We start from the raw sequence: 22,809 nt of genomic DNA, 5'->3' as shown, positions 1-22,809 counted from the left end.
AATTACTCCAGAATGGTCAAAACTGTCGACTTCACCTTTACTGTCGCACCTCCCGAACATATTTTATGCCACCTAAGTCGGGCTTATGTTATTTCCCTTCCACGGCTTCAGAGAATGTAAACAAACCAAGAAGCGTGACAGCTAGCCGACATGCTAACCCGAACCGAGTGATGTTTCAAAGTATTCGAAGCGGAAAATCACTCATAACTAGCCCGGATTATTTCACACGCCGTCGGGTTTGTCGATTGTCTTCGCCGATCGGCAACCCATCCGGCGGCGAGCAAGCTAGAGTACGTCGTTCCCCTGCTAAAGGCAGATGGCTCGTTTTCGGGGAAGCAGCTGGACAATGACCGTCGGACAAACCGGCCGACGTCGGAGGAGAGCGTAGCTGCCAAATGGTCAACACGAACATGGCAAAATAATGCTTTACTACGTGGCGAAGACGTAAACAGCGAGAGAGTCAGGAGAGCGGCTGCAGTTGTTGTGCAGCTAACATTTCAGAATGTGTCTAAGGACAGGAGAGCTTTTCTACATGCCCATCCATGATCAAACGTAAGTAAATAGTCCTTTGTTTAAAGAAAGTTTGTAGTGTTTACTTTGTAATCGCTGTATTCGCGGCCATTTTTAACACAAAGTTGAAATTTTCTGATCGGGTGGAAAACTTGACAGAACACCGGGCACATGAAGAGGGCAATAAGCCGAGCGTAGTGCTCTCCCGATGGGGTGGTGGTGGTGGTGGTGGGGGGGGTGACACGGTCGTCGGCCGAGTGGACAAGGAGCATGTCAGCCACAAAATGCAAGCCACCTACGTATTAAAATGATCCCAGTATTTGACATAATACATAACACGACGTTTACTCACTTCCTCGTAAGTCCAACGATCCCACAGTAGTAGGGCTTGTTTTGGCCAATATCCACCGGTGAATGGGAACCTTTTGAAACCCCAAAAGGCTCATAGGTCTCTCCCTGGCTCAGCAAAATTTCTCTGCAGCCGTTTGGTTGGTGTGATGCGAAAAATAAACAAATTAATCCGCAAAACCAGCTGAATCCGCAGTTGTTCTGCATACTGTAGTATTGGCTGTGTACTGAAGATGGCTATCCAGCTGACTTCACATTAGGAATCCTCGTCAAAACAGGAAGTCGCTCATTTTCATGGCGCGGGATTAAAAAAAAACTAAATAAATATATCGATCGCTTCCACACACATCCAAGAGGTCTATTTAATTCAGGAGCATGAAATACAGCAGAAAATATGAAATAAACATACTTTTTGCCGTCATAGGCACTTTAAGATCCAAACAAGAGTTAGGATTATAAATAAAGGTTTCAAACAAGGGGTAGAGTTCTTAAATTATGCTTTTAAGATAGAAAAATAAACAGATTTGAGCCATTTTGAGGTTACTTATCTGTAGGGTTTGTATTTCCTCATATCTGGGGATACGTTTCTTATCACTATTCGAATCGATCCCAAATAATCCCGATACTACACTTAAAGATGATTATTGCAATATTTGCACCTCACTTTCGAAAAAACAAATCAAAATGGACCTAAAAGTGCATTATTTCAATTTATTCATAAAACCTCATCCAGCACTCAACATGTTTTCGTTTTATGTTTGAACATGTATGGCTTTCATTATAATTTTTTCTCTTTTTTTTAGTGCAAATATGCTTAAATGTAGGATTCTAAATATGAAAAAACATCTTGGATGTATAGCATTTCAATAACGAAGTTATTTTTTAAAAATGGCAGGTGAAACCATTAGCTTCAGCATCCACGTATACCAACCACCACAAGGCTGTCTTACATTATGTCTTACAATATATATATATATGTACCAAAAACACACGGGTAAGGATCAAAACAGACGGATTTTGAATCGATATGAGAATTGCGTGACGTAATATTGCGATATATCTCAAAATCCATTTTTTTAAACACCCTAAATTTGCTGTAATATTAAGCCTATATGGCTCTCGCCATGTAGTCACATTGAGCCCAGTGTCTTTTATTTGAGTTTAAGTACACTAAAGAAATCTCATATGCTTGCTTTCTGTCTGGCAGATCTGGAGTGCCTTTTCTGGGGTCAACATTTCAACAGTGATATGGTCACATTTCGCCAGAACCGAGGCATTGACTCTGTGACGCAGAAGTGGAAGCACACGCTCCGGCAGCTTGACTTGGCCAATCAGCTTTTCTCTGAGGCGGAGCTGGAGGTAGCCATGGGCCACCTAGCGCAAGCCAACAGCGCCGACACTCTGCGTTCACTCAACCTGAGTGGGACCAGGATCACGCCAGCTGCCTTGAGGTACTTAGAGCTAATTTTTTCTCACTTTATTGTCTAAATTGATCATTCCCAACCACTGTGCCATCAGGGCTCATTGGATGTCTAAATTACCTGCCACGAACATGTATTCTTTATTCATTAAAGTAAAAAAATATATATACCCTGGCTCAAAATTTTGGAAACACCGTTCTAAACCGCCAGCATTGGTTTGATCATCTCTTTCCTGTGATTTTGCAGACCTCTCATTGGCCAGACGACAGCACTTGACTACCTCAACCTGTCCTCGTGTCGGTATCTTCCCAGAGGGCTGAAAAGGATATATCGCGGACAAGAGGACATTCGGCAGTTGCTGGATAAATTGGAGTAGAGATCAAACTGTGAGCCATGGTTGCCTCAATATTATTCATATAAAACTTTTGTAACTCGCGGGTCATATCAAACTTTTGTACTTGCTGCGTGATCTGCCACTCAGCTAGTTTATTGATTGGAAATAAATTAATATGATTCCTAATTGTGTGTGAGTGGTTCATTTAATATGATCAGTTATTTTAGTCAATTATCATGACACATTTTTGTTGTCTGCGATGTGCAATGAAATGAAAACAGGTATTAGTATTCAATTATGTTTATTAGGCCATGTTAAATTACATGAATAAAATTAATGAAAAGGGTTCTTTCAACTTGAGGCAAAACTAAACATGATTCAAAATGCTTTTATATAAGTAGGCATAGCTCAAAAATTTCCAGGCTTATGAAACATTAAAAACTAAAAACAGATTCTTGACTTCAGGAAAAAAAAGGTGCAGAACATAGTACAAATTATATACAAGCATAATAATGTGAGATGTCTTCAGTATTTGATCAAAGGGAGTAAACTTAGTCCAGTGATGGGATCTGTCACACACTTCTCCAGCAGCTGAAGATAGGTAAGGTTCTCCTGTGTGTTGGGATCAAAAAATCCCTTAGTGTCATCATCTGAATCGGACAGAATCTGATTCAATTCCTCATCAAAGTAGCCTCTTTCGTAAGCCACTTGCACAGGAACTCTGTGACTGTATATCGGGTCGATTATGCCTCCAGTTGCAATTTGAGCTTCTAGAAGACGAATTCCATGATCTTTGACGATCAGGTCTTTGTTCAGGGCCTGGAATAGGGATATTGTTTTCTCAGTATAAGGGTCTCTGTATCCGGTGACTGCTCGTTCTGCTGAGAGCAGCTTTTTGTGCCACTCGCTGCCAACCACTCTCTGAGCAACAGCTTCTTCTACTGAAAGTTTCCTGTTGTTGACTGGGTCGATAACAAAGCCAGTGGCAGCTTGGGCCTCAAGGAGAACTAGAGATGTGCCAGGAGTCAACAGGCCTCTGGACTTTGCTTCGTAGATGCTCAGGGTCTCCTTGGTTGACTGCAGATACACTCCAGCAATACAGTTCGTCCCTTCTAGATATCTGCGGACTGAGTCCATTTCACTCACTTCCTTCACAGTGATTGTTCCTGCACTGAGATCTTTGTAGAGGTCTTCATTGATGATTTTGGATTCAAGCAACTCTGTAGCACTGACGTCCTTCCTAATACCATGAAAGCTTTCGGTCTCTGTGACGGTGGTGGTGGTGATGGTGATCTTTGTGGTGCTGCTGTCAACATTTGTTTCTGGCGTTTGACTTATGATGACTGTTGTTGAATTCGTGCTGTTGCACTGCTCCTGAATAATCATCAGAATGATCTCCAAAAAGCGTTCAATTGTGAGAGTTCCGGACTTGTACTGTTGCACGAGCTCCCGCCTCTTCTCTTCAGAGATGTACTTAGAATAGAGAAGATCCCACAAGGACACTGTAGTTCCGTGGTACTTGCCACCTGCTCTGTTTGTCGTCTTTGATTTCAGGATGATTTTTGTGGCCTCGTCAACAAAGAAGTAGAACTCTCCTTTTTTCACAATCACTAATAAACTTAGTCCAGTGATGGGATCTGTGATGCACCTCTCAACCAACTGGAGGTAAGTGAGATTCTCTTGTGTGTTCGGATCAAAAAAGCCCTTGGTATCATCATCTGGGTCAGACAGAATCTGATTCATTTCCTCATCAAAGTAGCCTCTTTCGTAAGCCACTTGCACAGGAACTCTGTGACTGTATACCGGGTCGATTATGCCTCCTGTTGCAATTTGAGCTTCTAGAAGACGAATTCCATGATCTTTGACGATCAGGTCTTTGTTCAGGGCCTGGAATAGGGATATTGTTTTCTCAGTATAAGGGTCTCTGTATCCGGTGACTGCTCTTTCTGCTGAGAGCAGCTTTTTGTGCCACTCGCTGCCAACCACTCTCTGAGCAACAGCTTCTTCTACTGAAAGTTTCCTGTTGTTGACTGGGTCGATAACAAAGCCAGTGGCAGCTTGGGCCTCAAGGAGAACTAGAGATGTGCCAGGAGTCAACAGGCCTCTGGACTTTGCTTCGTAGATGCTCAGGGTCTCCTTGGTTGACTGCAGATACACTCCAGCAATACAGTTCGTCCCTTCTAGATATCTGCGGACTGAGTCCATTTCACTCACTTCCTTCACAGTGATTGTTCCTGCACTGAGATCTTTGTAGAGGTCTTCATTGATGATTTTGGATTCAAGCAACTCTGTAGCACTGACGTCCTTCCTAATACCATGAAAGTTTTCGGTCTCTGTGACGGTGGTGGTGGTGGTCTTTGTGGTGCTGCTGTCAACATTTGTTTCTGGCGTTTGACTTGTGATGACTGTTGTTGAATTCGTGCTGTTGCACTGCTCCTGAATAATCATCAGAATGATCTCCAAAAAGCGTTCAATTGTGAGAGCTCCGGACTTGTACTGTTGCACAAGCTCCCGCCTCTTCTCTTCAGAGATGTACTTAGAATAGAGAAGATCCCACAAGGACACTGTAGTTCCGTGGTACTTGCCACCTGCTCTGTTTGTCGTCTTTGATTTCAGGATGATTTTTGTGGCCTCGTCAACAAAGAAGTAGAACTCTCCTTTTTTCACAATCACTAATAAACTTAGTCCAGTGATGGGATCTGTGATGCACCTCTCGACCAACTGGAGGTAAGTGAGATTCTCTTGTGTGTTCGGATCAAAAAAGCCCTTGGTATCATCATCTGGGTCAGACAGAATCTGATTCATTTCCTCATCAAAGTAGCCTCTTTCGTAAGCCACTTGCACAGGAACTCTGTGACTGTATACCGGGTCGATTATGCCTCCTGTTGCAATTTGAGCCTCTAGAAGACGAATTCCATGATCTTTGACGATCAGGTCTTTGTTCAGGGCCTGGAATAGGGATATTGTTTTCTCAGTATAAGGGTCTCTGTATCCGGTGACTGCTCGTTCTGCTGAGAGCAGCTTTTTGTGCCACTCGCTGCCGACCACTCTCTGAGCAACAGCTTCTTCTACTGAAAGTTTCCTGTTGTTGACTGGGTCGATAACAAAGCCAGTGGCAGCTTGGGCCTCAAGTAGAACTAGAGATGTGCCAGGAGTCAACAGGCCTCTGGACTTTGCTTCGTAGATGCTCAGGGTCTCCTTGGTTGACTGCAGATACACTCCAGCAATACAGTTCGTCCCTTCTAGATATCTGCGGACTGAGTCCATTTCACTCACTTCCTTCACAGTGATTGTTCCTGCACTGAGATCTTTGTAGAGGTCTTCATTTATGATTTTGGATTCAAGCAACTCTGTAGCACTGACGTCCTTCCTAATACCATGAAAGCTTTCGGTCTCTGTGACGGTGGTGGTGGTGGTGATGGTGGTCTTTGTGGTGCTGCTGTCAACATTTGTTTCTGGCGTTTGACATGTGATGACTGTTGTTGAATTCGTGCTGTTGCACTGCTGCTGAATAATCAACAAAATGATTTCCAAAAAGCGTTCAATTGTGAGAGCTCCAGACTTATATTGTTGCACGAGCTCCCGCCTCTTCTCTTCAGAGATGTACTTAGAATAGAGAAGATCCCACAAGGACACTGTAGTTCCGTGGTACTTGCCACCAGCTCTGTTTGTTGTCTTTGATTTCAGGATGATTTTTGTGGCCTCGTCAACAAAGAAGTAGAACTCTCCTTTTTTCACAATCACTAATAAACTTAGTCCAGTGATGGGATCTGTGACGCACCTCTCGACCAGCTGGAGGTAAGTGAGATTCTCTTGTGTGTTCGGATCAAAAAAGCCCTTGGTGTCATCATCTGGGTCAGATAGAATCTGATTCATTTCCTCATCAAAGTAGCCTCTTTCGTAAGCCACTTGCACAGGAACTCTGTGACTGTATACCGGGTCGATTATGCCTCCTGTAGCAATTTGAGCTTCTAGAAGACGAATTCCATGATCTTTGACGATCAGGTCTTTGTTCAGGGCCTGGAATAGAGATATTGTTTTCTCAGTATAAGGGTCTCTGTATCCGGTGACTGCTCGTTCTGCTGAGAGCAGCTTTTTGTGCCACTCGCTGCCGACCACTCTCTGAGCAACAGCTTCCTCTACTGAAAGTTTCCTGTTGTTGACTGGGTCGATAACAAAGCCAGTGGCAGCTTGGGCCTCAAGGAGAACTAGAGATGTGCCAGGAGTCAACAGGCCTCTGGACTTTGCTTCGTAGATGCTCAGGGTCTCCTTGGTTGACTGCAGATACACTCCAGCAATACAGTTCGTCCCTTCTAGATATCTGCGGACTGAGTCCATTTCACTCACTTCCTTAACAGTGATTGTTCCTGCACTGAGATCTTTGTAGAGGTCTTCATTGATGATTTTGGATTCAAGCAACTCTGTAGCACTGACGTCCTTCCTAATACCATGAAAGCTTTCGCTCTCTGTGACGGTGGTGGTGGTCTTTGTGGTGCTGCTGTCAACATTTGTTTCTGGCGTTTGACATGTGGTTACTGTTGTTGAATTCGTGCTGTTACACTGCTGCTCAATAATCATCAGAACGATCTCCAAAAAGTGTTCAATTGTGAGAGCTCCGGACTTGTACTGTTGCACGAGCTCTCGTCTCTTTTCTTCAGAGATGTACCTAGAATAGAGAAGATCCCACAAGGACACTGTAGTTCCGTGATATTTGCCACCTGCTCTGGTCGTCGTTTTTGATTTCAGGATGATTTTTGTGGTCTCGTCAACATAGAAGTAGAACTCTCCTTTCTTCACAATTGATAGTAAAGTAAGGCCTGTGTTTGGGTCAACCACACACCTTTCTATCAGTTGAAGATAGGTGAGGTTTTCATGTGTATTCGGATCAAAAAAGCCCTTGGTGTCATCATCTGGGTCAGAAAGTATCTGGTTCATTTCCTCATCAAAGTAACCCCTTTGGTAAGCCACCTGCACAGGCACTCTGTGACTGTATACTGGATCAATTATGCCTCCTGTGGCAATTTGAGCTTCAAGAAGACGAATTCCATGATCTTTAACAATGAGATCTTTAATCAAGGCCTGGAATAAGGAAATTGTCTCACCAGTGTAGGGATCTATGTATCCTGTGACAGCTCGTTCTGCTGAGAGCAGCTTCTTCTTCAACTCGCTGCCGACCACTTCCTGAGCTACAGCTTCTTCGACTGAAAGTTTCTTGTTGTTGACTGGGTCAATAACAAAGCCAGTGGCAGCTTGGGCCTCGAGGAGAACAAGCGATGTTCCAGGAGTCAGCAGCCCTCTGGACTTTGCATCATAGATGCTCATGACCTTCTTTGTAGACTCAACTCTGACACCTGCAATGCAGTTTGTCGCCCCAAGATACTTCTGTACAGATTCCATTTTGTTTACATTGTCTACAGTCACTTCCCCTTGTATAATTTGTGTGAAAAGCTCTTTTGAGATAATCTTTGACTCAAACAGCTGACTTGCTGAGACCTGCTTCCTCAGTCCCTTGAACTTTCTTTCTTTTGACGACACCTCTGTAATGATGACTGTGAGTATTTCAATGATCTCTTGAATTGTAATGGCACCGGTCTTGTATTGTTGTATAAGCTGCTCCCTTTTTGTCTGAGATATGTATTCAGACAGCAACACTTCCCACAAGGTCACATCTTTGCCTTTGAATTTCCCTACGTCAATGGAAAAAGTTTTGTTTTTTAACTCAAGCTGTATTTGTTCCTCTGTATGAAAAACATTTGATTTATCCTTGTGTATGGGTAGAAGTAGAAGCCCCCTTTTAGGATCCATTTCACATCTCTCCATTAGCTCTAGGTAGGAAAGTTTTTCTTTAGTGTTTGGGTCAAAGTATCTCTTTGAATTTTCAGGAGGGTTAAGCAGAAGGGTTTTGAATTGTTCATCCAGAAGTCCCCGTTTAATTGCAACATTAGCAGGTAGCCTGTGACTCACATTTGGGTCTATGATTCCTCCCGTTGCTATTTGTGCTTGAAGAAGACGAATGGCATCACTTTTTTGGATCAGCTGTTTATTCATAGCCTCAAACAGTGATATTGTTGTTTCGGTATAGGGATCTTTATAGCCAGTGATGGCTCGCTCAGCCAGCAGGAGCTGTTCAAACACGTCTGGCCCAATGACTTCCTCTTTTGCTGCCTCGTCAACAGTATAGAACTTGTTATTGAGTGGATCAATGATCCATCCTGTCGATGCCTGTGCTTCAAGCAGTAAAAGTGCAGTGGCATCTGTCAACATATCCTCATTTTTTGCACCATAGATGCTCAGAACTGTTTGAGATGGATACACTTTAACGCCTGCAATGCTTCTTTTTCCATTTAGATATTGTTGCAATCGTGCACATTTAGTGACTTGTTCCAAAGTCGCATTGCCTTCCTGCACCTGTTTAAATGTGTCACCATCAATAATGCTGGATTCCAGCAGTTGTTTAGCCGAGACTAGCTTTCTCAGGCCCATTATCGTTTTGGCAGCTTCACTTTTCTCCAGTTTTTCAATGGTAGAAATGGCTATAGTTATGATAGTGTGTGTAGTGACCTTTCGTGTTCGAAAATGTTCAATCAGCTGCAGCCACTGGTCTTCAGTGAAGTAGCTGGAGTGGATCAAATCCCACAGAGAAATAGATTTTCCCGCGTAGCGTCCGACTGATATGGTCACCAGTGTCTCTTCAAACTCTTGTTTTATCTCACTGTCAGTGTGCAGCCTCACGTGTGGTTTTGTGGCTTTTGGTGTGACGTTCATTGGTAGGAGGAACAGTCCTGTTTCTTTATCTTTTATACACCTACCCAACATTTCCATATATGTCAGATTCTCTTTGGTTGTAGGGTCAAAAAAACCTTTTGTGTCGTCATTTGGGTCCAGGAGAATTTGATTCAGTTCCTCGTCAAAATATCCTTTCCTGTAGGCAACGTCAATAGGTAAGTGAAGACACTTCAAGGGATCAATGATGCCACCTGTTGCAATCTGGGCCTCTAGTAAACGAATGCCATGCTCCTTCACAATTAGATCCTTTTTCAAGGCTTGGAAAAGAGAGATTTTTTTGCCAGTATATGGATCAGTGTAACCAGTGACAGCCCTTTCAGCAGACAGAAGCTTTTCATACATCTGAGGACCAATTAACTTTTCCCGAAGCGCTTGTTCCACAGTGTACTTTTTGTTTGCTAGTGGATCGACAATAAATCCTGTAGCTGCCTGTGCTTCTAAGAGGCAAAGAGCCGTGCCAGGTGTTAGGATGGTATTTTTTTGTGCATCATAGATGCTCAACTTCTGGTTGGAGGGCTGTAGTATCACCCCAGCAACACAGCTTTTGCCTTGTAAGTAGGCCCTCACGTTATCCATTTGCAACACGTCGGTTCTCCTTAACGTTCCATCAATCAAGTCGTTATAGGTTTTTTCATCCACTATTTCAAGCTCCAATAGATCTACGACGGAAACCTCACCTCTGAGGCCTTTGAAGCTCAAGTCTGCTTGCTGTTTTAGCTCCTTGCTCTCAACGATGACTATGATTGACTCAATGATTTCCTCAATTGTGATTCTTCTTGACTTAAACAGTTTGAAAAACTCCTGTCGTTTATCCTCAGACAGATACTCTGAATTGATGAGATCCCATAGAGTCGTATGCCTACCCTTGAAACGGCCATACCGCACCGAAACAACTGTTGTTCTGAACAGTTCCTTCATGGTGTCATCTATGTTGACTTTGTGACTTTTGCCTTTGAGTGGCAGGAGGCAGAGTCCTGTACTGTGGTCCGTGACGCATCTAGCCATTAATTGCAAGTAAGTGAGGTTCTCGTGAGTGTTGGGGTCAAAAAATCCTTTAGTGTCATCACTAGGATCACTCAGGATTTCATTCATCTCTAGATTGAAGTACCCGCGCTTGTAGGCCACTTGGACAGGAATGCGATGGCTGTTTACCGGGTCGATGATGCCTCCAGTTGCAATTTGTGCCTCCAGGAGTCTTATACCGTGATCCTTCAGGATGAGGTCTTTTTGCATGGCTTGGAACAGAGAGATTGTGTTTCCGTAATATGGGTCTTTGTAACCTGTTACTGCCTTCTCTGCAGAGCGCAACTTTTGGCACAAATCGGGCCCAACAATCTTTGCCTTGATAGCTTCATCTACAGAAAACTTTCTGTTTCCAATTGGGTCAATGATGAATCCTGTTGCCGCCTGTGCCTCGAGTAAAACCAGAGCTGTTCCTGGCATCAGTTTGCCTTTTTGTTTTGCTTGGTAGATGGTTAAAATCTGGGAGTCAGGGAGAAGAATACCTGCAATACTGCCTTTACCCTGTAAATACACATGCAGGTTTTGATCCTCAATTACTTCTTTAACAGACTTCTTCCCTTTCTTTAGATCATCTAGGACCTCCTCGCTGATTATATCGGCCTCAACCAGCTGTTTTGCTGTGACTGTTTCTCTGATGCCTTCAAAGATGACCTTGGTGTTTTTGACAGACATCTCGATGATTTCCAGAACTGTTTTGACAATCATCTCGATAGTGACCTTTCCTTCGCTGTACTTTCTTATGATGTCTTTCCTCTGCTCTTTATCCAAATATTCTGACATAAACAGCTCCCACAGAGATACTGTCATTCCTGAATACTTTCCCATTACCATATTCACCTTCTTCTGTCTGAAGGCCATCTTAGTTTGGTAGTCAATGAATGTAAAGTTCACCCCATCAAACTCTTCTTTAAGTGGGAGGAGAACCAGTCCGGTAACAGGATCGGTAACGCACCTTTCTATCAACTGCAGATATGTTAGATTCTCCTCCGTGTTTGGGTCAAAAAATCCCTTTGTATCGTCTCCCGAATCCTCAAGTATAGCGTTCATTTCTTCATTAAAATAGCCTCTTTTGAAAGCCACTTCCGTCGGAAGTCTGTGGCTGTGTATTGGGTCAATGATTCCGCCTGTTGCAATTTGCGCTTCCAGTAGGCGGATTCCGTGTTCCTTTAAGATGAGCTCTTTGGAAAGAGCTTGAAAGAGGGAAATGGTTTCCTCGGTGTATGGGTCTTTGTATCCGGTTACTGCTCGTTCAGCGGAGCGCAACTTAGCGTAATATTCCGGGCCAATAAGCTTGTTTTTTACAGCCTCGTCTACAGTAAACTTTTTGTTTTCTACGGGATCTATCATGTATCCAGTTGCGGCTTGCGCCTCTAGTAGAACTAACGCTGTCCCAGGCATCAATATTCTGTGCTTCATAGCTTCATAGATACTCAGTCTTTGATTGGTTGAGAGTATTGCAATGCCCGCAATGCTCCCCTTGCCCTGAAGGTATTCCTTCACCTTCTCATTCAGCATGACATTCTGGGTTGTGGTCTTCCCCTTCTGCAGGTTATCATACATTTCTTTGTCAATGATCTTGGACTCAAAGAGTTCCGCAGATGAAATGCCTCGCCTCAGCCCCTTGAATGTGATGTAGATGGGGAGAAGAAGCAGGCCTGTATCAGGTTCCATGATACACTTCTCCACCAGAGTTTGATAATTAACATGCTCTTGGGTGCTGGCATCATAGAACACCTTTAACTCTGACATCTGGTCATCCAGCAGATCTTTGATGTAGTATCCTTTCTGGATGGCTAATTCAACTGGAAGATTTGTCTTCTCAACTGGATCAAACACGCCGTGCGTGGCAATTTGCGCTTGAAGTAGTCTTAAACCATAATCTCTGGGCACTAGGTCTTTTTGCATGGCCTGGAAAACAGAAATGGTTTGGTTGGTATAAGGGTCCACAAAACCAGTGACAGCCTTCTCTGCAAAGAGGAGTTTCTCCCTTAACTCGGGCCCAATGAGTTCCTCCTTGACGGCTTCTGTGACTGGAAGTATTTGGATTTTCACAGGGTCAATGATGCCAACCGTGGCAGCCTGTGCTTCTAGCAAGGCTAACGCTGTACCGGGTTTAATCAGACGTTTCTTCATGGCTTCATATATGCTGATCTTCTGCTTGGACTTCTCCAGGTAGACACCGGCCACAGGGCCATGGATGTCGCTGTGGCCATTTTTCTTCTTCTCATCTTGCTCCGTGGGCTGCATCTTGGCCGTGAATATCTGTGTAAGAAAAACATTTGCATGAAATAGAATGCATTGTTGATACATGGGGCTCGACTTTTGGTCAAATTATGGGGGGGGGGGTCTCAGTTTTACATGATCCTGACATTAGACACTGTGACGTTATGAACAGCATATCTAATTAGCTTATTTGGGGGTTTAAGAATATAGTGCATTAACACATATACTGTACATATACAAATGCACAGAGGCACCGGCATGATGGATGACTGGGTGGCACGTCCGCCTACCAGTCGTGATATTAAGGGTTTCATCTCAGCCCTCCTGTGCGGCGTTGCATGCCCTTCCCATAGCTGTGTGGGTTTACTCCCGGGCCACCGGTTTCCTCCCACATCCGCAAAACATGCCTGGTAGGACAAGTGTGCACTCTAAATCAGGGTTCACTAAATCCGGACCTCGGTGCCACTTTTTCTGTCGTGTTTTCCATGTCTCCCTCCTCCAACACACCTGAATCAAATAATCAGGATCATTATCAGGCTTCTGGAGAGGTTCCTGATGACATAATCATTTGAATCAGGTGTGTTAGGGGAGAGAGACGTAGAAAACATGACAGGATTGATGGCATTGAGGTCCAGATTTAGTGAACCCTGCTCTAAATTATCTGGTGTGAACCTGAGTGTGAAATGTTGGTTGCCTCTTTGTTTATTGTGATTGACTGGCAACCAGTTGAGTGTGTACCCCACCTCCTGCCCATAAGCTGTCGTACCAACTGGTTGCTCTACAATCGCAGGACAAAACAAAACCAAAAATACAAACATTGACAAACACATTCAGACCTGTGCTGAATTTAGACTGTTTAGTTGACTTAACATGCATGTTTTTGGGATGTTGGAAACTAGAGTACCCAGATTTAAGAAAAAAAAAAAAAAAAAAAAGACAAAAAAACATATGGGCACAGGGATAACATGAAAACTTGAACACTCTGTGAGGTGACGTGCTATCTAATCAGTCACTGTTTATTCTGTTTATTTATTTTTTAACTACGGTCATGGATGAAATTATTGGCACCCCTGGAATTTTTCCAGAAAATTCTCACAGAAATCAATGCAATTACAAATGTTTTTTGTATAAATGTGTTTATTTCTTGGATGTGCATTGGAAAAAAACAAAAAAGCTGAAGAGAAAAGCCAAAATGTAGACAATTTTACACAGAATGAAAAAAAGGGCTGGACAAATTTTTTGGCACACTCAACTCAATATTTGGTTGATAGATGTGTTTCCTTATTTTGTATGCCAGAACTTTAATTCTCCGGCTTGCTGATGACCAACATTTGTTAAAGGAACTGGAGTCTCGTGTATCAGCACGCACACACAAATGTATGCACACACACGCGGCGATATAAAGCAGCTGTGAAAATTACCGCCCTCTTTTCTCCAGCAGGGCCCGAGAACCAAAGTGGTACTTGCCATGTGGCAAAACAGATTTTGCCATGGAGCATTTTTTTTGCAAGGTGGCAAAATGGATTTTGCCATGTGGCTTTTTTTTTGCCATGTGAAAAATTTATTTGCCATGTGGCAAAATGGATTTTGACATGTGGCATTTTTTGGGGGTATGTAGAAAAATGCATTTTGGTTTGTGGCATTTTTCGAGGGGTGGGTCTATGGCATTTTTTGGGGTATACGGTAGTTTTGCACGCCATTTACGTCCATGCCATTGAGGGCTATGCATAGCCCTTAATGGCATAGCCTTACTTGGGTGCCAATTGAATGTCAATGCGCTCTAATATAAAGTGTATGGTCAAAAATAACAACCACAAGTTTTTCTGTCATTTAAATGAATGGAAAATTTGGACGTGCATAGCTGTCAATGGCATAGCCTTTCTTGGGTGCCAGTTTAATTTCAATGCGCTAAATGTAAAGTGTATGGTCAAAAATCACAGCCAAATATGTTTTTCTGCCATTTAAAATGAACGGAAAATTTGGACGTGCATATCCGTCAATGGCATGGATGTGCATGGCCTGCAAAACTGCCATATACCCCCACAAAAAATGCCACAAACCAAAATGCATTTTGCCATATACCAAAAAAAAATGGCATATGTCAAAATCCATTTTGTCACATGGCAAAAAAAATGCCATATGGCAAAATCAATTTTGCCACATGGCAACATTTTTTTCGCTCCATGGCAAAATCCATTTTTTTCACCTGGCAAAAAAAATTGCCACATGGCAAAAAAAAAAAAAAAAAAGCAACATGGCAAAAAAATGCCACATGGCAAAATCTATTTTGCCACATGGCAAAAAAAATTGCCACACTGCAAAAAAACTGCCACACTGCAAAAAAACTGCCACATGGCAAAATCCATTTTGCCACATGGCAAATACCACTTATGGTTCTGCCTGTCTCTCCATTTTTATTTACTGTGCGATAAATGGACTTTAGCAACTTAAATAAAATGTTCTTCGTTATATGCACTTTCGGTCTGCCAGCTAGAAATTGTCTCCTGTCATCGTCCAAAATTACAACTGGGTGACGGCGCTTCAGGTGCTCATTCACGGCCGACGTGCAGCCAAGCTTGGCATTGAAGAGACAGGACACAACAGTGTACCCTCACTTGTTTCGTTGAAATAAATCAATGTTCTGGTGCGCAGGGCTTTGTGCCACTTTCCCCGCTTGCATACCAAGCGTCCAACATTTTAAAAAATCTCACGACCCCCCCCCCCCCCCCCCCCTTAAAAATTCACACATTCATACTGAAAACATTTGTAATTGCGTTAATTTCTGTGAGAAATACTGTATTTTCTGGAAATAATCAAGGGGTGTCAATAATTTCGTCCATGAGTGTATACCATGTGATGTATATTCTGTTCTTAATATTTTCTATATGGGAGATTAACATCATACTGAATCAGTCCCCCCGCCCCCAAACTTAATTAAAAAAACTAACAAACCATTATTAACGTTTCACAATTTTTTTTTCAGTCTGTGTTCAGGTCTGGTCTTTGCTAAACTGATTTACAGTTTAATAATGTATGACAATTATAGCATTGTAAAATAAGACCTTTCTACTGTACTTGATTGATAATTAGATTCCACATACCATATATTAACACTGTGATTGAAAATTTTCATTTGTAATATTGTATCAACAGCTGTCAATTTTCTAGTTTAAGGTAAAGTCAGAAAGTACTGAAAGACATACAGTGGGGCAAATAAGTAGTCAACCACTAATTGTGCAAGTTCTCCCACTTGAAAAGATTAGAGAGGCCTGTAAGTGTCAACATGGGTAAACCTCAACCATGAGAGACAGAATGTGGAAAAAGAAAAACAGTAAATCACATTGTTTGATTTTTAAAGAATTTATTTACAAATCATGGTGGAAAATAAACTTTTGGTACTGACCAAATACTTATCTCAATACTTTGTTATGTATCTTTTGTTGGCAATAACGGAGGCCAAACGTTTTCTGTAATTCTTCTCAAGCTTTTCACACACTGTTGCTGGTATTTTGGCCCATTCCTCCATGCAGATCTCCTCTAGAGCAGTGATGTTTTGGGGCTGTCGTTGGGCAACACAGACTTTCAACTCCCTCCACAGATTTTCTATGGGGTTGAGAACTGGAGACTGGCTAGGCCACTCCAGGACTTTGAAACGCTTCTTACGAAGCCACTCCTTTGTTGCCCTGGCTGTGTGTTTGGGATCATTGTCATGCTGAAAGACCCAGCTACGGCTCATCTTCAATGCCGTTGCTGATGGAAGGAGATTTTCACTCACACCCCATTCATTCTTTCCTTTACACAGATCAGTCATCCTGGTTCCTTTGCAGAAAAACAGCCCCAAAGCATGATGTTTCCACCCCCATGCTTCACAGTGGGTATGGTGTTCTTCGGATGCAATTCAGTATTCTTTCTCCTCCAAACACGAGACTACCAAAAAGTTCTATTTTGGTTTCATCTAACCATAACACATTCTCCCAGTTCTCTTCTGGATCATCCAAATGCTCTCTAGCGAACCGCAGACGTGCCTGGACGTGTACTTTCTTCAGCAGGGGGACACGTCTGGCAGTGCAGGATTTGAGTCCCTGGCGGCGTATTGTGTTACTGACTAGCCTTTGTTACTGTGGTCCCAGCTCTCTGTAGGTCATTCACTAGGTCCACCCGTGTGGTTCTGGGATTTTTGCTCACCATTTTTGTTATCATTTTGACGCCACGGGGTGAGATCTTGCATGGAGCCCCAGATCGAGGGAGATTATCCATGGTTTTGAATGTCTTCCATTTACTAATAATTGCTCCCACCGTTGATTTCTTTACACCAAGCGTTTTTCCTGTTGCAGATTGTCTACAATTTTGTCTCTGGTGTCCTTCGACAGCTCTTTGGTCTTGGCCATAGTGAAGTTTGGAGTGTGACTGACTGAGGTTTGGACAGGTGTCTTTTATAGCGATAATGAGTTAAAACAGGTGCCATTAATACAGGTAACGAGTGGAGCCTCGTTAGACCTCGTTAGAAGAAGTTAGACCTCTTTGACAGCCAGAAATCTTGCTTGTTTGTAGGTGACCAAATACTTATTTTCCACTCTAATTTGGAAATAAATTCTTTAAAAATCAAACAATGTGATTTTCTGTTTTTTTTTTTTTCACATTCTGTCTCTCATGGTTGAGGTTTACCCATGTTGACAATTACAGGCCTCTCTAATCTTTTCAAGTAGGAGAACTTGCACAATTGGTGGTTGACTAAATACTTATTTGCCCCACTGTACCCAATTACTTACTGGTTTGGTTTTGAGTGTGTTGGGAGCCTTGACTCTGGCGTGACCTTCCAAAATAAAGTTTATGGCTCAATCTCTGCTCCTGTGGAGATAAAGCATTAATTTCACCCTTCAAACATTAATCACAGTGAATAATTTTGATCAAAGACACCCTCGGGCCAAGGGTTCGACCAGTAGTTACATCACACCTCCAACAGACCGCAAATTAGCAGATTCCGAGTAAGCGTAAAACGCCTGCTTGATATTTGAAAGGCTAACTTTGCATGTAAGGCCGTCCGTCAAGTATTCAAATCTTTTTTGACGAGGAGTTGTGACTTTAAAAATAGCGCCTGTCACGCTTTCATCATCCTGCTCGCAGCCAAAGTGTAAATTTTCCTCGGCTGGGTGCCACTTGATGATGTCATCGATATGAGAACCCACAGGCCCGACCCGACTGGCTGCGAGTCTACACAAAACACAAGCACCTCTTTGTTTGCGCAACAGCAGCTTGCAGGTTACACATTTTTAAGCAATGTTTTGAAAGCCGTCCTTAAGCAAATTTGCGGCAATAAAACGGCAGGTCCGCAATTGAGATTTCACTTTCTCATCAGATATAGTAAATCGTTTACAATTGCAATAAAACTCAGACAGCTCTCACATTGTTTTATCGCACTATTAAAATTCAAATACATTGAAGATGGAGGGTTTGTTCTGGTTTGTGCTGTGAAAAGTTTAGTCAGCTGCTATGGTTTTTGAGATATTGAGATATTCATGACTCACAGCCACCCATTTACTGCAAAATAGACCCGAAGGGGTGCCATTCGTTTGTGCTACGTTTGCGCTAGTTGTTGGGAAACCCCTCTGCTATTGAGAGAGTTGGTACGCTCCGTCAGCCACGACGAAGTGGCTGCGATTGATGTCATCACTCGAAATTAATATCTCAATATCTATAAAACGATAGCAGCACAAACAAAAAATTTTACGGCACAAATTTAGCATGAACGAATGGCACCATTTCGGGTCCATTTTGCAATAAATGGAGGGCTGCGTGACGTCATCACTCAAAATTAATATCTCAAAAAGCAGCACGAACGCAACGTTTTACAGCACTAACAAAGCATAAGCGATTGACACCATTTTTAGCCATTTGTAATCAAAATGGGGGACTGGTTGACCTCAGATTGACCTATAAAAGAATTGTAAATATCTTACAAACGATAGCAGCACAAACAAAGCTTTTTACAGCACAAACTAGCACAAACGATTGACATTTTTATATAAATTTGCATCTCATAGAGGCCAACTTCACTGAGGTGAAAAGTACTAATTCAGGTTTCTATTTATATTATTTTTTGAAAACATCGAAAATTCCAACACGCCATTTTATATTTGTCGGCTATTGAATGTTAGATTTGATTTGACATGTTATTTTTGCCAATAAGATAAAAATTGGTTATTAAAAAACTTCTCCATGCTCTAAATTTGTGCACGAGATTATGGTTGAATAAGATGCTTCATTGTAAAATATTTTAGCTGCGAGTGTAATGTGAATAAAAAAGCCATATTTCTTTTTTTTCTTTTTTTACATTTTAAAAAGTACTTCTCTTCTAGGTTTAACTTACGAGTGCACAAGTACAGTTTATCAAACGTTGCCTTCAACCTTAAATTTGATGCAAACATAACATGAGTGTTAAACAAAAAGGTACAATTAATAGAATAAGACAAAATGAAATCACTTCATTTTTTAAAGAGGAAGGACATCTACAATTGTGTTTTTTCACTAACTAAAGTAATGAACTAATACATACTGGACTGTCTCAGGAAATTAGAATATTGTGTATTCTAATTTTATGAGACAGTCCTGTATGTATATATATATATATATATATATATATATATATATATATATATATATATATATATATATATATATATATATATATATATACAGTGCTGCTCAAAAGTTTGTGAACCCCCTCAACATTTTGGAATTTTCTATTATTTCAACCTGATTTCCTAATCAATCAATTCAGTAGTTTTTTTTTTTTGTTTTGTTTTTTTAACAGTTGTGTTGTCGAGACTAAATTAAAAAGAGTTTTCATCAACTGATGTAGGTGCAAAATTGAACTGTTTGGTCACAACCAAAACCGCCATGTCTGGCGAAAAGTCAACACTGCATACCACCAAAAGAACCTTCTCCCAACAGTGAAGCATGGAGGTGGGAATGTCAAGATCTGGGCTTGCTTTTCATCCTCAGGACCTGGACAACTCCACATAGTCCAGGGAATCATGAATTCTGAGGAATATTGTCAAATCCTAGAACATAACCTGACGCCATCTGTTTTGAAGTTAAAGCTTGGCAGAAGGTGGATCATGCAACATGATAATGATCCAAAGCATTCCAGCAATACAACCAAGGAATGGCTGAAAAAGAAGAAGATTCGTGTTCTGGACTGGCCCAGTCAAAGTCCTGACCTAAATCCCATTGAAATGCTGTGGCGGGACCTGAAGCGAGCAGTTCATGCCAGACGCCCATCAAACCTCTCTCAACTGACTGCGTTCTGCAAGGAAGAATGGGCAAAAATCCCCCAAAGTAGATGTGAGAGGCTGATTAGTCACTACAGAAACCGTTTGGTTGAGGTAATCTCTGCAAAAGGAGGCGCAATATCCTATTAACTGAAGGGGTTCACATACTTTTGCACACATGATATCTGAGTTTTTCTTAAATCAACCACTTTTGTTAAATAAAGAATGACAATATAACTATTTCTTTTGTTTCAGTCCATTATTTGGAATGTCAGTATTGTGGATTTGGGTATAACTTAACATTTAATAAGGTTATTTTAGTTTTTTTTACAAAAAATCTGACCATCGCTGTGGGGTTCACAAACTTTCGAGCAGCACTGTATATATATATATATATATATATATATATATATATATATATATATATATATATATATATATATACTGTACATCCAGTTGACGATAGCACCAACATACAGGACTGTCTCATAAAATTAGAATACACAATATTCTAATTTCCTGAGACAGTCCAGTACACTATCTCAAATGCATTCTGAATGGGTTTTGTGCCATAAGAGGGTGTTGTTTAAATTTCATCCATAACATGCACTGCAAATTTATAACATTTTAATTATTTGACTAGATTTAAGAAAAATAATTTGATTTTCTTCATCTTGTTTTGAGTGTTAAAGACTAGTTAACACAGTGCTTCTCAAATATTTTTTGTTACGCCTCCCCAGGAAGACGTAAACATTTAACGTCACCCCCAATCTCTGCCGCCACTGTAAATAGTATCGTTTGTCTATAAAATTATTATAAGTACACCTCTGCGCATCGATTTGCCTGAATTAAAAAAAAACAAAAACAAAAAACACTTAGGGTACATTTTTTGACCTTTTGATACTTAAAAATAAAATTTAATAAAATCAATCAATAATTATAAATTCAAATTGATTAGCGACATTAACTCATGAGGACAGTATGCCAAACAATTTGACCGAAAAAATTAATAGAATAAAAATGACAGTTTCATTGGACAGAGGGACAGGTTTTATGTTTGCTGTAGGCAGTATCAGCTCCTTTGCGATGGTGTGCCATTACTATGCACTGAGCAATTTGGTATGCCACCTTACATGATGCTAACAGTTCTTGCTGGTTTACTGATGTAACACTGACAAAGCGGGACAATTGGTGGCAATATTCGGCACGTTGTTGCTAAAAAAACACACAAAAAAACCATCAAGCGGCTTATTGTGAGTGGGGTCTAATGTCTTTAAGTGACGTCTTAATTGTTTTGGTTTCCTGCTGTCAGGTGCAATTTTTTTTTGAAACAATAAACAGACAGGTCTTTCCTCATCTCCCACTGTATTACAAGTCAAAGCCAAACACTACACACGCTTCGTCATATTTCCTCCACTTCATATCTCTAGTGCTCTTTGCTGTGTGCTCTTGTTTGGTTAAAACATACTGCACACATTTTGAAAATGACAGTGCCGCTGCCACCCACTGAGTGGATGTGCAATTACACTTTATTCTAGTATGGCAAAAATGTATGTTCCCCAAGGTCACATGCCCCACCCCTCGCACCGCTCTGCGCCCCCCTGGGAGGGCGTGCCCCATTATTTGAGAAGTACTGATTTAACAGATTAATGCGTCAGATTATTACACTTACTTTAAGTAAATATTACTATTTGTTGTTATTAAGCCCATACATCTAAAAGTTGTTATTTACACAAGTAAAGATAAATTTGCATACAATATCTATTCCTGAATTAGGAGTATTTCTGCCACAAGCTTTTTTTCTTTTAATTTTATTTTTTTAGATTAAATATACTACTTTATTGCTTAAAATAAGACTGTTAAACTTATTTTCAGAAAGCTATTTTTCTTATTTCAGCGAATCTGAGTAAAATTGACTTGAAGCACTGGCAGATAATTCCACTTATATGTAGTAGATTTACACTGAAAACGAGGGAATTTAACTAGTTCTAAGAAGGTGTGCCTTTGCAGTGTGAAGATTTAATATACACTAATAAAAGTCAAGTTCTAAAAGTACAACAAATACAAGCACACACAGCAAACATTAAAATAGTAATAACAGTAAACACTCTGTTACTCCCAAGTATCATACAACCAATTCTTTGTGTGCAAAAAAAAAAAAAAAAAAAAGAACACATTTGTTAAATCCACTATGTTCAATATGATTTAAGCACATTACTTTCTTTTGATGAACTAATTATGCTCTCGCCTTCCTGTCTTTGTGATTTACAAGCGAAAAATATCTGTCTGGAAACCACGGAGGATGCTTGTCATGTCAATGAAAAATCTAAAAGCCCCCGACCTCAAATATTGTACATGAATATGGCAAAGATATAATGTTCACGACTCACTCTTCATTTGCTCTTTATAATAATAAAATTTTTTAAAAAGCTCAGTCACTCAGCGTATTAGGTCATAGTTTCTCTGGCGCTACTTACCTTTGTGTCAACATGTCAGTGTCTCAACATGTAACAGATAATCAGGTAAGAGTGACATTTGTACATGCTAGGGGAGGAATGTTTGCTTTCTCTTTTTCTTATCAAAAAGGGTGTTGGCTGGCTATCCGAGCAGGATACTGACATTTAACTCTCAGAACCAATAAAGAAAAATACCACACACTCACTAAACTTTCATTTCATTCCCGGTTAAGACTTGACATTCAAGATCCATTCAAGCGAGGATAAAACCAGTGCTTACTTGTTGCTGACCGGAGAGCACGAAGTCCAACTTCCTCAGCAGCTGATGTCATTTGATGTGTGAGACATTCCCGAGGTGCTCAGAAAATCTCCTCGGGTTTGCCAGATTTAAGGCAGTCCGAGAGCCACCCCTCCTTTTCAAGTAACGTCCTCCTCTC

General features: G+C 41.2%; 2 protein-coding genes across 3 annotated transcripts in view; one reads left to right on the top strand and one right to left on the bottom strand.

The window, feature by feature from the left end:
• fbxl6 (F-box and leucine-rich repeat protein 6) overlaps window positions 1–3,053 on the top strand; it is a 19,560-nt gene extending 16,507 nt beyond the window's left edge. Inside the window, exons 8-9 of one of the 2 annotated variants that reach the window (XM_057827685.1) lie at window positions 2,066–2,309; window positions 2,526–3,053. In XM_057827685.1, the coding sequence (XP_057683668.1) occupies window positions 2,066–2,309; window positions 2,526–2,655 (374 nt within the window). In that variant the 3' untranslated portion in view covers window positions 2,656–3,053. The remainder of the gene's footprint in view (window positions 1–2,065; window positions 2,310–2,525) is intronic. The other variant, XM_057827684.1, reaches the window with a different exon arrangement.
• On the bottom strand, window positions 2,894–22,809 carry eppk1 (epiplakin 1). Its single transcript, XM_057827680.1, has 3 exons — window positions 22,653–22,809; window positions 17,415–17,493; window positions 2,894–12,684 (listed from the first exon to the last, which is right to left on the bottom strand). The coding sequence occupies exon 3, from the start codon at window positions 12,667–12,669 to the stop codon at window positions 3,139–3,141; it is 9,531 nt and encodes a 3,176-aa protein (XP_057683663.1). The 5' UTR covers window positions 12,670–12,684; window positions 17,415–17,493; window positions 22,653–22,809; the 3' UTR covers window positions 2,894–3,138.

The sequence above is a fragment of the Corythoichthys intestinalis genome, chromosome 22 (assembly GCF_030265065.1).
Source record: "Corythoichthys intestinalis isolate RoL2023-P3 chromosome 22, ASM3026506v1, whole genome shotgun sequence".
NCBI classification, from domain to species: Eukaryota; Metazoa; Chordata; class Actinopteri; order Syngnathiformes; family Syngnathidae; genus Corythoichthys; species Corythoichthys intestinalis.
This window is presented reverse-complemented; position numbering and strand designations above follow the sequence as displayed.

Coding starts and splice junctions, on each gene's coding strand:
- eppk1 (XM_057827680.1), bottom strand. CDS start 12,669: ATGCAGCCCACGGAGCAAGATGAGAAGAAGAAAAATGGCCACAGCGAC.